The sequence below is a fragment of the Pseudorasbora parva genome, chromosome 7 (genome assembly GCF_024679245.1).
Source record: "Pseudorasbora parva isolate DD20220531a chromosome 7, ASM2467924v1, whole genome shotgun sequence".
Lineage (NCBI taxonomy): Eukaryota > Metazoa > Chordata > Actinopteri > Cypriniformes > Gobionidae > Pseudorasbora > Pseudorasbora parva.
In genome coordinates this window covers 11918533-11930815 of record NC_090178.1, presented here as the reverse complement: position 1 = coordinate 11930815, position 12283 = coordinate 11918533, and the positions used below count along the sequence as shown (strand labels likewise).

The window sequence follows — 12283 nt, the reverse complement described above, 5'->3', positions numbered from 1 at the left end:
CTCTCATATTACACTTTAAAACCAAAGCCTGGGCCATATATCTCCATGACAACCACACAATATGAGCCAATCACTGACAAAAGCTCTTTAGAATGCATTAGCCTAATGATATAGATTCCTGAGGTCGTCCTCAAGGGCCAGATCAATGATGGACCCAATAAAATACAAATGACCCGTGTAGGCTTTTAGGGAGTCACAACATGCTCTGGTTGATTAAGAACAAATAAGATAATGAATTACAGAAAGACTAATATGTAAATTTGGTTTTAGCACATTTTCCTCGCATTGCACTCAAAGTTATTTTCTGAATTTAAAAGTAATGCATTACCTAGTTACTTGAAAAAGTAATCTAATTACATTACTTATAATGTGTTACTACTCCCAACACATGGTCTCATTAACTTAGCATGTGTGTGCACAAACATTACGATTCACCCAAAATATGTAAATATATTCTAAATTTATGAAAAATATAGGAAATGACACTACATCTACACAAAACCACTTGCTCTGTATATGGCATTATAATCGTGTTAAGTTATATTTCATCCTACAAGACTTATTATATTGAAGTGTAATGATAGAATTTAATTTAATCTTAAATACATCCCATCATACACAGTTATATGGTGGTAGATTTGTTGCATTATTCTAAACAAATATATCTTTATCCACAAATAAATGTAAAGCGATTCACAAAAAATAAATAAATTCACAAATCAATAGAATTGGATCCACAAATATATGGAGGAGTTTCACAAAAAATAGATTCACAAATAAATACTATGAAATTTGTGAATAACAAAAAATCCACAGATATATTATGTCACAAACACACAACTCTGCCTTGCATTCATTTTTTGAATCGATGCCTCTGCATTTGTGGATCTCTTTTTGCACATTTGTAAATCACGTGGATTTTGAAACATATCTAGCATCTATACTCATACAAATCCACAAATAGGTAGACTCCACCCACCGTCTACTTAAGCCAATCAGATAACGGCCATATCGTGCTGACCAATCGCAGCACGTTCTCACTTCAACCAATCACGTTTTGGCCAGTGCCACTGAAACACGTTATGACCACTGATCTATATAAATCTATATACATGTATATATCTATATAAATCTATATATCAGTGTTTAGGACACTTCCATAGGAACTGAGGAATGCAGAAGGTGTATTTTATGAAGCATGTTAGAGTTGATGTATATATTGTTATATAATAGATAGTCAGACTCTAACTGCAGTTAGATGATGTGAGAGCACTGCTAAAACTATTAGATCCAGATGCAATCTGTCATTTCAACAATTTTTAGAGTCTCTGAGATCTTTGCGTTTATATTAATTCAAGGAATAACATATCTAGTGCCTGAATATAAAGAGTTGAATAAATTGGTTGCCCTGTTTGTTTAACGACCATTTAAAACTGCTTTCTTGGGTAAATTATATTATAGCATCATTCCTTTATATTCACCGGTTGTGTATGCTTCGAGTATCAAAATAACATTAGGACGTTAACAACATTGAAAAGTAAAATAATAAATAAAAACACTAGTCTGTAGATGGAGGAAGAGTAACTTACTGGCTCATTAGCCTTTTTTCTATTTTGAATTAATATTTATATTTAATCAAATTTATACTATTAAAAATCTATTGTTGTTAGTTTTTGTACTGGAATGTGAAATATATATGCTAATTGTAGGGAACATTACAAAGTCTAATGAAGAAAAAAAATCTGACTAAACTTCACAATCAATCTTTATTTAAACAGTGTCCTTTGTTTATGATAACGAGAGGATTTGTAGATAATGGGAAGATTCTTGTAAAATGTAAACTTGCACTAAAATTTATTCAGCATTGAGACAGGATAAAACTTGTTTTGATCGATACTGAGAGGATTCAATATTCCTGAGAGGTTAATAAAACCCCTTTCACACTGCATGTCAGACCCGCAATATTCCCGGAACATTGCCGGGTCGCCTTCTGTGTGAAAGCAACCACGTCCCGGAATTGATTACCGAATTGAACCCGGGTCGGGGACCTATAATATTGCGGGGTTCGACCCGGGACGAGTGCTGTGTGAACAAAAGCCGAAACTAATGCCGCAACGTGTACGCAACGTTATTGTGCGACTCCTAGAGCTTGTTTTTTCAATAATACAACCCTGCAGTGCCAGAAGAGCTAGTCGGTGTTTTAAACGCAGAGAGTGTTCATATACAAAAGAAACTCAAATTAAACAAGCAGAAATGTCCGCAAACTGGACACAAGTCGAGACCACGGAGCTCCTTACTATCCTCGCTGAAGCTGAGAACGCTCGCCATTATATGTCACATCCGGATGTCACGTGTCAAGTCAATCCGGGACTGTTACGGGTTGTGTGTGAAAGCACACAAATTACGGTATTTCGCTGGTAGTTATGATTAACTACGATTAGCTGGTAGTTACGATTAATTCAGGTAGTTATGAAACATTTCATAGTTGTCAGTTAACTCTTTCTGTGAGCTCATCTAAAGTGAGGAATATTTATGCCTCGTAAGGCTTTACAAAGGCTGAATGTGCGTATGAAAATAATGTGAATTAGGTGGAGATTTTTTGTGAGAAATTCTCCTGTGTGCAAATGAAACAAAATTACGCAATTAGTGAATGTGTCCCATTGTTCTTTAGCAAACCTTTTTGTCATTCATTTTGACAAGATTAACATTGCCAAAAACTATAATGTGTATTACGTGACCCAGCTGTTAGGATCCAGTTATAGTAGTGATGTAGTGTACAGTCTTCTCTGTGATGGTCTTCTGGGGAAAGTCCCATACCAGCCGTGTGAGAGCACAGCGGCTTATCAGAGGTTCATGGCAGGTCTGTCGGCACGTATTAACAGTTAGAGGACCCACACACATCGTTGATGCTTTTTGTGTTTCATCTCTTTAGAAAATTGTCCCCTGGCATTGCCTATAATGAGCATGTCTAGCAGTTTCTAAAATACATTTCTCAGCTCTGAAACCGAAGAACTGCAAATACGATTGGAAATCTCATTAGAAAGTTTATCATCTAAAAAAAATAGGCCAACTTAGGGTTTTTTCAGTAGTCCATCAGTCTGGTTGTTTCCAATATCTTTTATCTTTGTTAGTCAGATGGATGTTTATGTATGTATATTTACATCATGAAACCCAAAACTAGTTCACAGAGTTTAAGTAAATATTGTAATTTACAAAAATGAACCATATATATCCCAAATATTTACATTTTGTAATCACACACATATACCGTATATTATGGCAACACTTAAAGGGTTACTTCAGCGATTAGCATATGGCTTTGTATCAGTCGAAAAACCCTGGAGTATATTCAAATGATTGTGCTTTCCCCCCTCATATCCCCCTGAGACGAGAGATGCATTTCTCTTTATGCATTTTATTTCTGGAAAAATTCCTCCTATGACGCAAATTGACGATATTTGCATCATAGGAGGAATGTTTGGCCAAAGGCTAAAGACTACAGCCAGCAGAGGGAGCCATTTCCCGCATGTTTTGAACCCGTGCATGGGGGATGGAGATCACACTCAGAGCTCAGCTCCAGCTGCAGGCACTCATTTAAACGGAGCTATGGTGAGATATGTAAGTCTTTTAACTTCTCAAATTAATTTCTATGAAAGTTAAGCTTGCAAAGGCATGAACTGAAACACCACGAGTGTAGTTGCGATTACCTCAGCTCTCATCACGAGAGCTCAGCACTGAGCACTAACTGCAGGAGTGAGATAAATGAGCTGTGATACTTGCGCGGTGACTCACTCATTATATTGAACAGACACGTTCAGTTTTTAATTGTAGTGTCTTCTCCAACTCAGTCACAGTAATCAAGTTGGTGGCTTTGGCCTCACAGGGCAGCAAAGCATTCTGGGAATTGTAGTCTTTCATCCCCATGAGACAAAAATACATTTGTCTTTTCTCAGTCTAGAAGGCACCAAATTCAAAAATAATTTCACATTTCTACTACATTGATGACCCAGTTTAAATACAGATTCATCTTCCCAGCGCTGAAGTTCCCCTTTAAGTTCAGGGTCCAATTCTCACTATACTTAAATGTTATAATCAAAACATCAATTAACATGTTTGGTTGCTTCAGCATTGGTCAAAACCCACACAAAAATACATAATTTATAACACAAACTTTATTTTTCAAACTATGTGTTACATCACTTAAACCTACCAAAAATACTTCATTCTAAAGTCTTATTTGTGGACAGGTCAGAAGAGCAGCTTCACATGAACTCATATCACTGGTCCCAAAAGGAACCGATAGAAAAATGAGGCTGGTTTGTTATTAACATGCAAAATACAATCATGCATCTGGCCCTGCATCTGCAAAAAAAGAACAAGAGAGCGAGAGAGAGCCTAAATGTCCACAGATATTCTAATTCAAGTAGCTATTCATTCCCTAAGATCCAAAATGCTTTACAATGTAAGAACATTACGAAATTTAGCAAAATCTCAGTAAACCTTTATATAAAAGAAAACAACAGATAATCCATATAATTTCAACTAATCCCAGTCATCATGCTTAAACCAGTAGGAGTTTTTGCTTTCTTCATAGTAAGTCTGTACATGTCCACATTAGGAACGGTAGCATTGCAACACCTATGCAAGCCTCACAGGCTACGCATGCAAAACAAAGTAGAACAGATTAGGTTTAAAATTCACAGAAACGTGCTAGTTTTTGTAATGAGCGATAGCTCGATGCTTCAGTGACCAAACGTCCTGGAAGACTCATACTCGCTGGGGCACTTGGGTTTGATCCCCTTGCTGTTGTAATAGTCCACCACCTGGTTTGGAACTTCGGCTAAGACACTTTTTGCCAAAGCAGCAGGAGAGGCCTGAGAAGAAGAACAGAAACAAACATTTGCAGGGCCATTTATCCATTTCTCCATCTGGGCTTGCACTAATAATGTGTGAAGATACTGTACTTGCTGAAACCCACATGCACACTAATGAAAAACATCCTCAAAAGTGACTCAAAGCCGCCTCGAGGCGCTGAGAGGAAATCAGAGGATGCCAACGTCAAAGGAGCCGTGACAAACCTCTCCAACCCCTGTTGGCCAATTAGATAGAGGAGATTCTCAGATATGGAGACAGGGCTGAGATGGTGCTGTTTATCAGGCGCCATCGATACAGTATATGTCAGGAACGAAAACAAGCTTTGGCACTTCTGACGAGAGGATCCCAATAAACTGTCACTTGGGGTTGTATGAACAGTCTGTCACATTAAGAGACATGCCATGTCCAGATTCATTCATTCTGTGTTCTATATGTTGACTGTTGTAGCAAGTTTAATGTTGATTTTATAGACTAACATTCAAAAGTGTGGGATTCTAAATGTTTTTGAAAGACAGTATTTGCTCAAAAATACAGTGATATTGTAAATAATATTAGGTTACACTTTATTTTGATGGTCCACTTAAGACATTCTAGCATTCCAGCACAAAATTTAGGTGCACCCAAAAATGTCCCTGGCTCGCACCACCTTTAAAGCTACACTGTGTGATAGTTTCCATCATCTAGCGGTTTAAAGGTATATGACCATCCAGTGAATATTAGTTTCTGTTCCTCTCAATTGTGATTTCGTTTCAACTCCTGCAGTGGCCGATTTAGTCCAAGATTAACATGGAAATCCCTCTCTTCACATTCGACACGGTGCCATCGAGTGTTAAAACGCAAAAGGTGAAGCTTGAATTTACGGGTATGTCCCTCTTTGGCTAATTTACTTTCAAGATGGAGAGGCAACATGGCGACCGGCATTCGAACCCTTCACCCATATGTGTTTTCAATGGCATATTATAAACTTACGAGAATACTTTATTACTTGAAAAAAGTAAATATACATTAATGAGCACATATATTGTTGAAAGAACTAAGTGTTTTTAGCTAAGAATAAACTAAAAAAGTTACACAGTGTAGCTTTAACACCAATTTCAAAGTCACCTTTTTATTACGCTTCATATACATTCATATTATGTAAATGACAACATAATATATGCAATTACACAGGAAATAATATTAAGGAAACCAATGCTTTGAACATTAGCCTACTATTTTAAACTACAGTTTTAACCAAGTGTTGTAAATAATAACAATTCTATAAATTTAAAAAATAGAAATTAAATAAAAAATTCATAATCAATAAAAATACGGATATTTTTTTATATCGCACTTTGATGATTGTCTTAATTATATGCTAACGTTACTGATAGGATATTGTAGGTTATAGTAGGCTATAGTGTTTTTTTTATATTTCTTAATAAAAGTTTGCCAGCTGGAACAAATGCTGTTGACATGTGATCCAAACTGCTGAAATCATGTGACATTGGCGATCCGAATCATTGATCGATTCACTGATTTATGGCCGTTTGAATCTTTATTTGAGGAACATGGAAGAGAGACAATGCTGAATAAAGTCATCGTTGTTATTTTTGGACCAAAATGTATTTTCGTTGCTTCAAGAGAATCTAATTAACCAACTGATGTCACATATGGACTACTCTGAGGCTGTTTTTATTCCCTTTTCTGGACATGGACAGTACAGTGTGACTGCACATGCTCTGGGACTAAAATATAAAATATCTTAAACTGTGTTCTGAAGATGAACGGAGGTCTTACGGGTGTTGCTATTAGGGTGAGTCATGACATCAGTTTCATTTTTGGGTGAACTAACCCTTTAACCAATTTTATGCGATTAAAGCATTTTTCCTCTTCCGATAAGTTACTTCAAAAATCACAGTGACAGATTTCACCCTAATATCTGCTTTAAAGTCTTGATAAATTGTGGTAGTTGAAGGGTAATGGAAATGCAGCTAATGAAAACATGGATGGCTTTACATTTCTGTCAATGGCGAGGAAAGAGTTTTGATGATCCCCTAACCCAAACTCGAAGTTAAAATAAATCTTTGGAAGCAGCAGTGGCAGTGCAGATTTTTTTTAAGATAACATTTTAGGATATTCGTCTTCCCCTAATCAAGAGTTAGTTGACAATTTTGCTATTTAAATGCAATTTATTCCTGTGATGGCAAATAATTACTCTAGTCTTTGTTGTCGCATGATCCTTCAGTAATCATATGCTGATTTGCTGCTCAAGAAAACAATTCTTAGCAATGGTTTAAACAGTCACACTTCTGATTAATTTAATTATTGCGGAATAAAAGTGACAAATTACTGAATAAAAGTTTGAAAATTACTTTCAAAAGAGTTTTACTAACCCCAAACTGCAAAATGGCCATTTACAGAGAAATTCTAAATCACAGAATCCAAAACTTTACTCAGACAACTTTTTTGCTCCATATAATAAAAAAAACAACCCTCCATGTCAGTGAAAATGTAGGGTTTGTGTCACTAGTTAACCCACTTGAGAGTCAGTGCGTCTCTCTGCATTCTGTGGTTTGTTTTCCACCAGGGACCAGGCAGTAGATGTGGTAATTAATGGAGCAGTCAAGCTAAAGGTTATTAGATTGCTCTGAGTCAGGGTGGGAAATGTGAGACAGCGAGCAAGGAAGGAGGGAGTAATTAACTAGGAGAAATTCTCCTTAGAGGTACTTCAGACATTATATAGATGCTGGATGAAAACCTGCACTGATTAAAGGGCATGAGCTACAGTTCGACTGCATATATAATCATTTTAACTTCCAATTCCAATTCAAAAGTAAAGACGTGGGGCATGAAAAGATCTCCTTAGCTGTGAAACATTAGGTACTTAAACTAGTAAACAGGCGTGATAAGCACTGCTGTTCCAGTGATTTGAACCTTGATTCTGCTGAGGGTGTCTCAAATTTAAACAGTTCATGCTCAACCTTTTGCCGATAATACTAAATGCAGTGCTGTTAACTAAAGCTGAAACTATTTAAAATATTTTTTATTAACTGAAATAAATGACAAATATTCAATGAAAAACACATTCAATTGAAAACTGAAATAAAAAAATAAAACAAAGTTTAGGTTGTAGTACTAGAATTATGAAAATGAAAACTGAAAAATATGTTGTTAATTTTTTTGTGCTTTTGTATTTTTTTTTTTAATTTTTACATTTATTATCTTTCCACAAATAAGGTGCACTTCATTAATAAAATAATGGGATGTACAACTATCACATTTTATACGTTTGCTGTGATGTTACATAAAATATTATCTAACAAAATGAATCTTGTATTTAGCTTGCTGTAAACATATTGTCTGCATTGACCCCTTAAAATGGGAATTTTAGACCGTTTCACCTCAGAGGTCTTGACCTTCCCAACTGTATCCAACAAATAAAATCATGTGAAACTTGTCAATTGTCAATTTTTACATGAGTTGGCTACACTGCACCCCTGTTAGCCCACAGCAGAGTAAGTTTTATTTAGGCTAAATTGAAAACACTATTAATTTTATACATTAAATCGTTAATTGCTAGATATTTGAGCAACATTTATTATAAGGCCTATTTTACACCTCATTGAGGAAAATGTCAATATCAAAACATATTTTACCACACCTGGAACACTGGTCTATTTAATAAATGGCTAATATATTAATGTCACTCATTCTTATATATAAACCCCATGCAAACTCACATGTTTGAAGTTACGGAATGGCACAAACTGTACGATGTCACGCAACACCGGTTCCCCTTTAGGCGAGCGAAGGATTCCGTCATCACCGTCCAGCATCTCCATGTCAGTGAAATCTGCACTTCCAACTCCCACAATTATGACAGACATCGGCAGGTGAGAGGCGTGGACGATTGCCTCTCTAGTGTCCGCCATATCTGTGATCACACCGTCCGTCAGGATGAGCAAGATGAAGTATTGCTGCATCAAGGCAAAAAAGGACAATTAGAAATATAGCTGCAAGCACCAATTAACCGGGTTCAAGCGCTTCAAGGGCTTTACGCACATGCTTGAACGAGGAGTTCTACCATATGGTATGAATGCTGTGCGAAGGTGCCCCCGGTGGCCGATTTCTTGTTAATTTTTTACACAGGCGTCTAGGTGAGTTCCGATTCCGATTGGCCTCCATTACCATTGTCTGACAGCTGTGTTTTTTGAGATGCGCGAATGACCTCAGACAATCGATTGATTAAGTAAAATTATAGATCATTTCACCATACTCGGTACACCTACTGCCGTTTTCATGGCCAGTCCCACATCTTGTACAGTCCCGGTACACCTTTTACACACAATTACAGACCAAGCCCATATATCCAGGTGTACAGAGTTTGGTGAAATTCTCTCATCCCACTCTGGGGATGGCCATTTTAGTAAAAGTGGCCATGGTCTTGAACATTCCGTCACGGACGCCAATCAGATTTTCAGACTTCAGAGAATCGTACTGCACTGATTGGGTTCCAATTGATCAAAAAACCTAAGAATAGTTTGTAAAAAATAGTTCGTTTTTTTTACAAATCCTAAATACGGCAAAATTTTGCCATGGTGATGAAATCTGAGGCATGTTTTTGTTCATATTGAGCCAAGATATTGATTCCACTTAAATAAGACATTTGAGCCAGCAACAAACGGTTTGAGTTATGAGCCATTACGTACTTTTGTTCACTGTAGTGCCACCGTCAGGCCGATTGGGGGCGAGCCTTGATGACGTTGTAGACGAGGTGGGTACTACCATCCCTCAAAGTTTCAAATCTCTACCACTTATGGTTTGGTCTGCCCGATCACTTTTAGGGGAGAATGCTGATCCTTGGAAATTCTAACAATTACAATAAGGTTTCAGCGCTATGCGCTTGAACCCCTAACAAGACAAACTTTAGAGATGAAAAGAGATGGAATAGTAATACACTCACCATAGCCTCTTTGGTGTGCATTTCCTCAGAGGCAAAGTTGGCCACTTTCTGGATGATCGGGGCAATGTTTGTGGGACCATACAACTGAATCTTAGGAAGGCAATTCTGGTAGGCCTCTACCACACCCTGGATACCTGCAAAGTTTGAGGAAAGTCTGAAGCTGTTACTACATGCCACTACTAACTAAATACCAGGATTACTTAACAAAACTAAAACCATTAAAAACATGGTATTTATTAGGGATGGGCAACAGTGGTCGAGTACTCGAACATGACAGCTGGTGTTCATTCTCTTCAGCTCAAATGCGAACAGCCCGACATTATCGACTCTGAGTTATTTAAGACGGTCATATTTTTAGGTAGGCTATTTCTTTTTCAAAATCATTGATGATATTTATGATGCAGCAGTGTTACTCATTTTTTTACAGAAGATCTGTTTTAAAGTTGTTTCTCTTGGATTTGAAAAACGCGCAGTGATTCTGTAGCGTTGATATTAAGGGAAGAGCGCATTCAAAATGAGTTTCGTTTCCAAGCCTGCAGTAGCACGGCCAAGTTCACATGCGCATTTGAGTCCTTTTGGGCAGATGTAAATTGTAATAGGCATATATCTGATTAATCTCATATAGGATGCGTTTGACTGAGTTAATTAGTTCTCTAGCAAAGCTCTGCGGGGTGGTATCACAGTTTCACAGTTTTAGCTCAAATGCAATGCCCGATCATTGACTGGGTTATTTGAGACGGTTATTTTGTTTCTTTTTCAAAGACATTTATGCATCATAATCTAATTCTTATTTATAGTCATATGTTCATATTTGCATAGACATCTTATGTTTTTGTCAGCATACATTTTTGTAACAGTCTTAAAATAGCTTCATATCTTCATGACAGAGACGCCCCGCCCCCCGCACAAGCCCCGCCCACGGTTAATCGCTTACTCGTTTTTGAGACCTATCGATGATCGAAATGAAAAATTGACAAAAATGCCTATCCCTAGTATTTATATATATATTAAAATATATATTTATAACTACATTTCACATTTTCATTTAGTTGAAGTTAAAGTAAAATAACCAAAACTTGACCTTACCAAAAAACATACCAAAAACTATGTTTTTGACAACAATCTTACTCAAATTAAAATGCAAAAAATAAAAATACTGTACAAATAAAGTCTAATTCAAAATATTAACAAAATATAGTATATCAATGATACTAAAATGTAAATCAATATAATAGCCTCTCTCAATGATACTTAAATAACATTTGAATTATATATATATATATTTCTGCATAGGCTATGTAAACTTGGGAGCATTTAAAAGACTGGAATAAATGTCAGTGAAGACTCAATTTCCGCAATGAAGCAGTAATGCCGTTTACTGACATGAGCATGAATCTTAAGGTCAGCCTGTCTTTCCTCACCACGTCTCCAACTGTTTCATTTAATTAACACCTGTGAGCTTGAACACGCATAAACAGGGGCTCTAAGGTGAAAGCATGCCATGCTGTGCAGCAGCAGAATTAAGATGAGCGGACTTTCAAACCGGAGATCAATGGACATAATCGCTTCAGTGGCTTCCCCGCAAAGAGGAATCAAAGGTGCTCTGGCCCCTAATAGACTCTTCAACTTAGACACACACACTGCATCCTCTTTAAAGGACATGTCATGCTGAAGACATTAAAGGGCTTGAATTTACCTACTGCTGACGTCCTTTTGTCATAAGACCTTCCAAGTCTTCATGCATCATCAGTGACATGACATTAGGCCAATTCACAATGCTGCTGTGTGAATGTCTCACCCATGTGATGTTAGCACAGTGAATGAAACTCCATCACCCTCCGCAAATGGAAAGCTGTAAATGTTGCAAGATGTGATCACATTGGGAATTCCACCTAGGACTCATTGACAGGTGAACCGTCCCACAATCACTAAGGGATAACCACACACATTGCAGTGTCCGCAATCAGCTAAATATTTTTCTGCATTTTCACCCTATTTCTAATTACAGTCTACAGTAATTGCATTAGCCAACTCAATTCTCCTCAGGGCAGTAGCTTGTGTGAATGTGTAAAAGTTGTGGTTTAGCCTAGGCGGTCTACCAGAAGCAGAAAAATTCTCATTCATTTCAATGGCAGTTGCTTGGCTAATGCGTGTGCGTGACCCCCTGAAGTGTTTGAAATGCTTGCTCAATGATCATTTCATGCGAATTCTTGTGGCCTTGTCAAAATGGCCATGTTATACTTATAAAACGAGTTGAAAGATGCATGTCAATGTGAAACAAAGCAGCACTTTTTTTAAAATAGGAATGAATTATTGTGAAATGTAATTTTTTTATACTAAATTTCCATATTAAGCTGCTATAGACAAAAAAGCTTATAGACAACAAAGTTAATAAATTGTATGAAAAAAATATTATGCAGTTAAACTGTTTTCAATAAATAATAAGAAATGTTTCTTAAAATC

General features: G+C 36.8%; 1 protein-coding gene across 2 annotated transcripts in view; it reads right to left on the bottom strand.

Annotated features, from left to right (window-relative positions):
* Positions 1 to 4154: 4154 nt before the first annotated feature.
* cpne4a (copine IVa) overlaps positions 4155 to 12283 on the bottom strand; it is a 95409-nt gene continuing 87280 nt past the window's right edge. Inside the window, exons 14-16 of one of the 2 annotated variants that reach the window (XM_067448158.1) lie at positions 9821 to 9954; positions 8598 to 8834; positions 4155 to 4874 (exon numbers count right to left, since the gene is read on the bottom strand). In XM_067448158.1, coding sequence (XP_067304259.1) covers positions 4743 to 4874; positions 8598 to 8834; positions 9821 to 9954 — 503 coding nt within the window. In that variant the 3' untranslated portion in view covers positions 4155 to 4742. Of the gene's footprint in view, positions 4875 to 8597; positions 8835 to 9566; positions 9727 to 9820; positions 9955 to 12283 lie in introns of those variants that run through there. The other variant, XR_010906397.1, reaches the window with a different exon arrangement.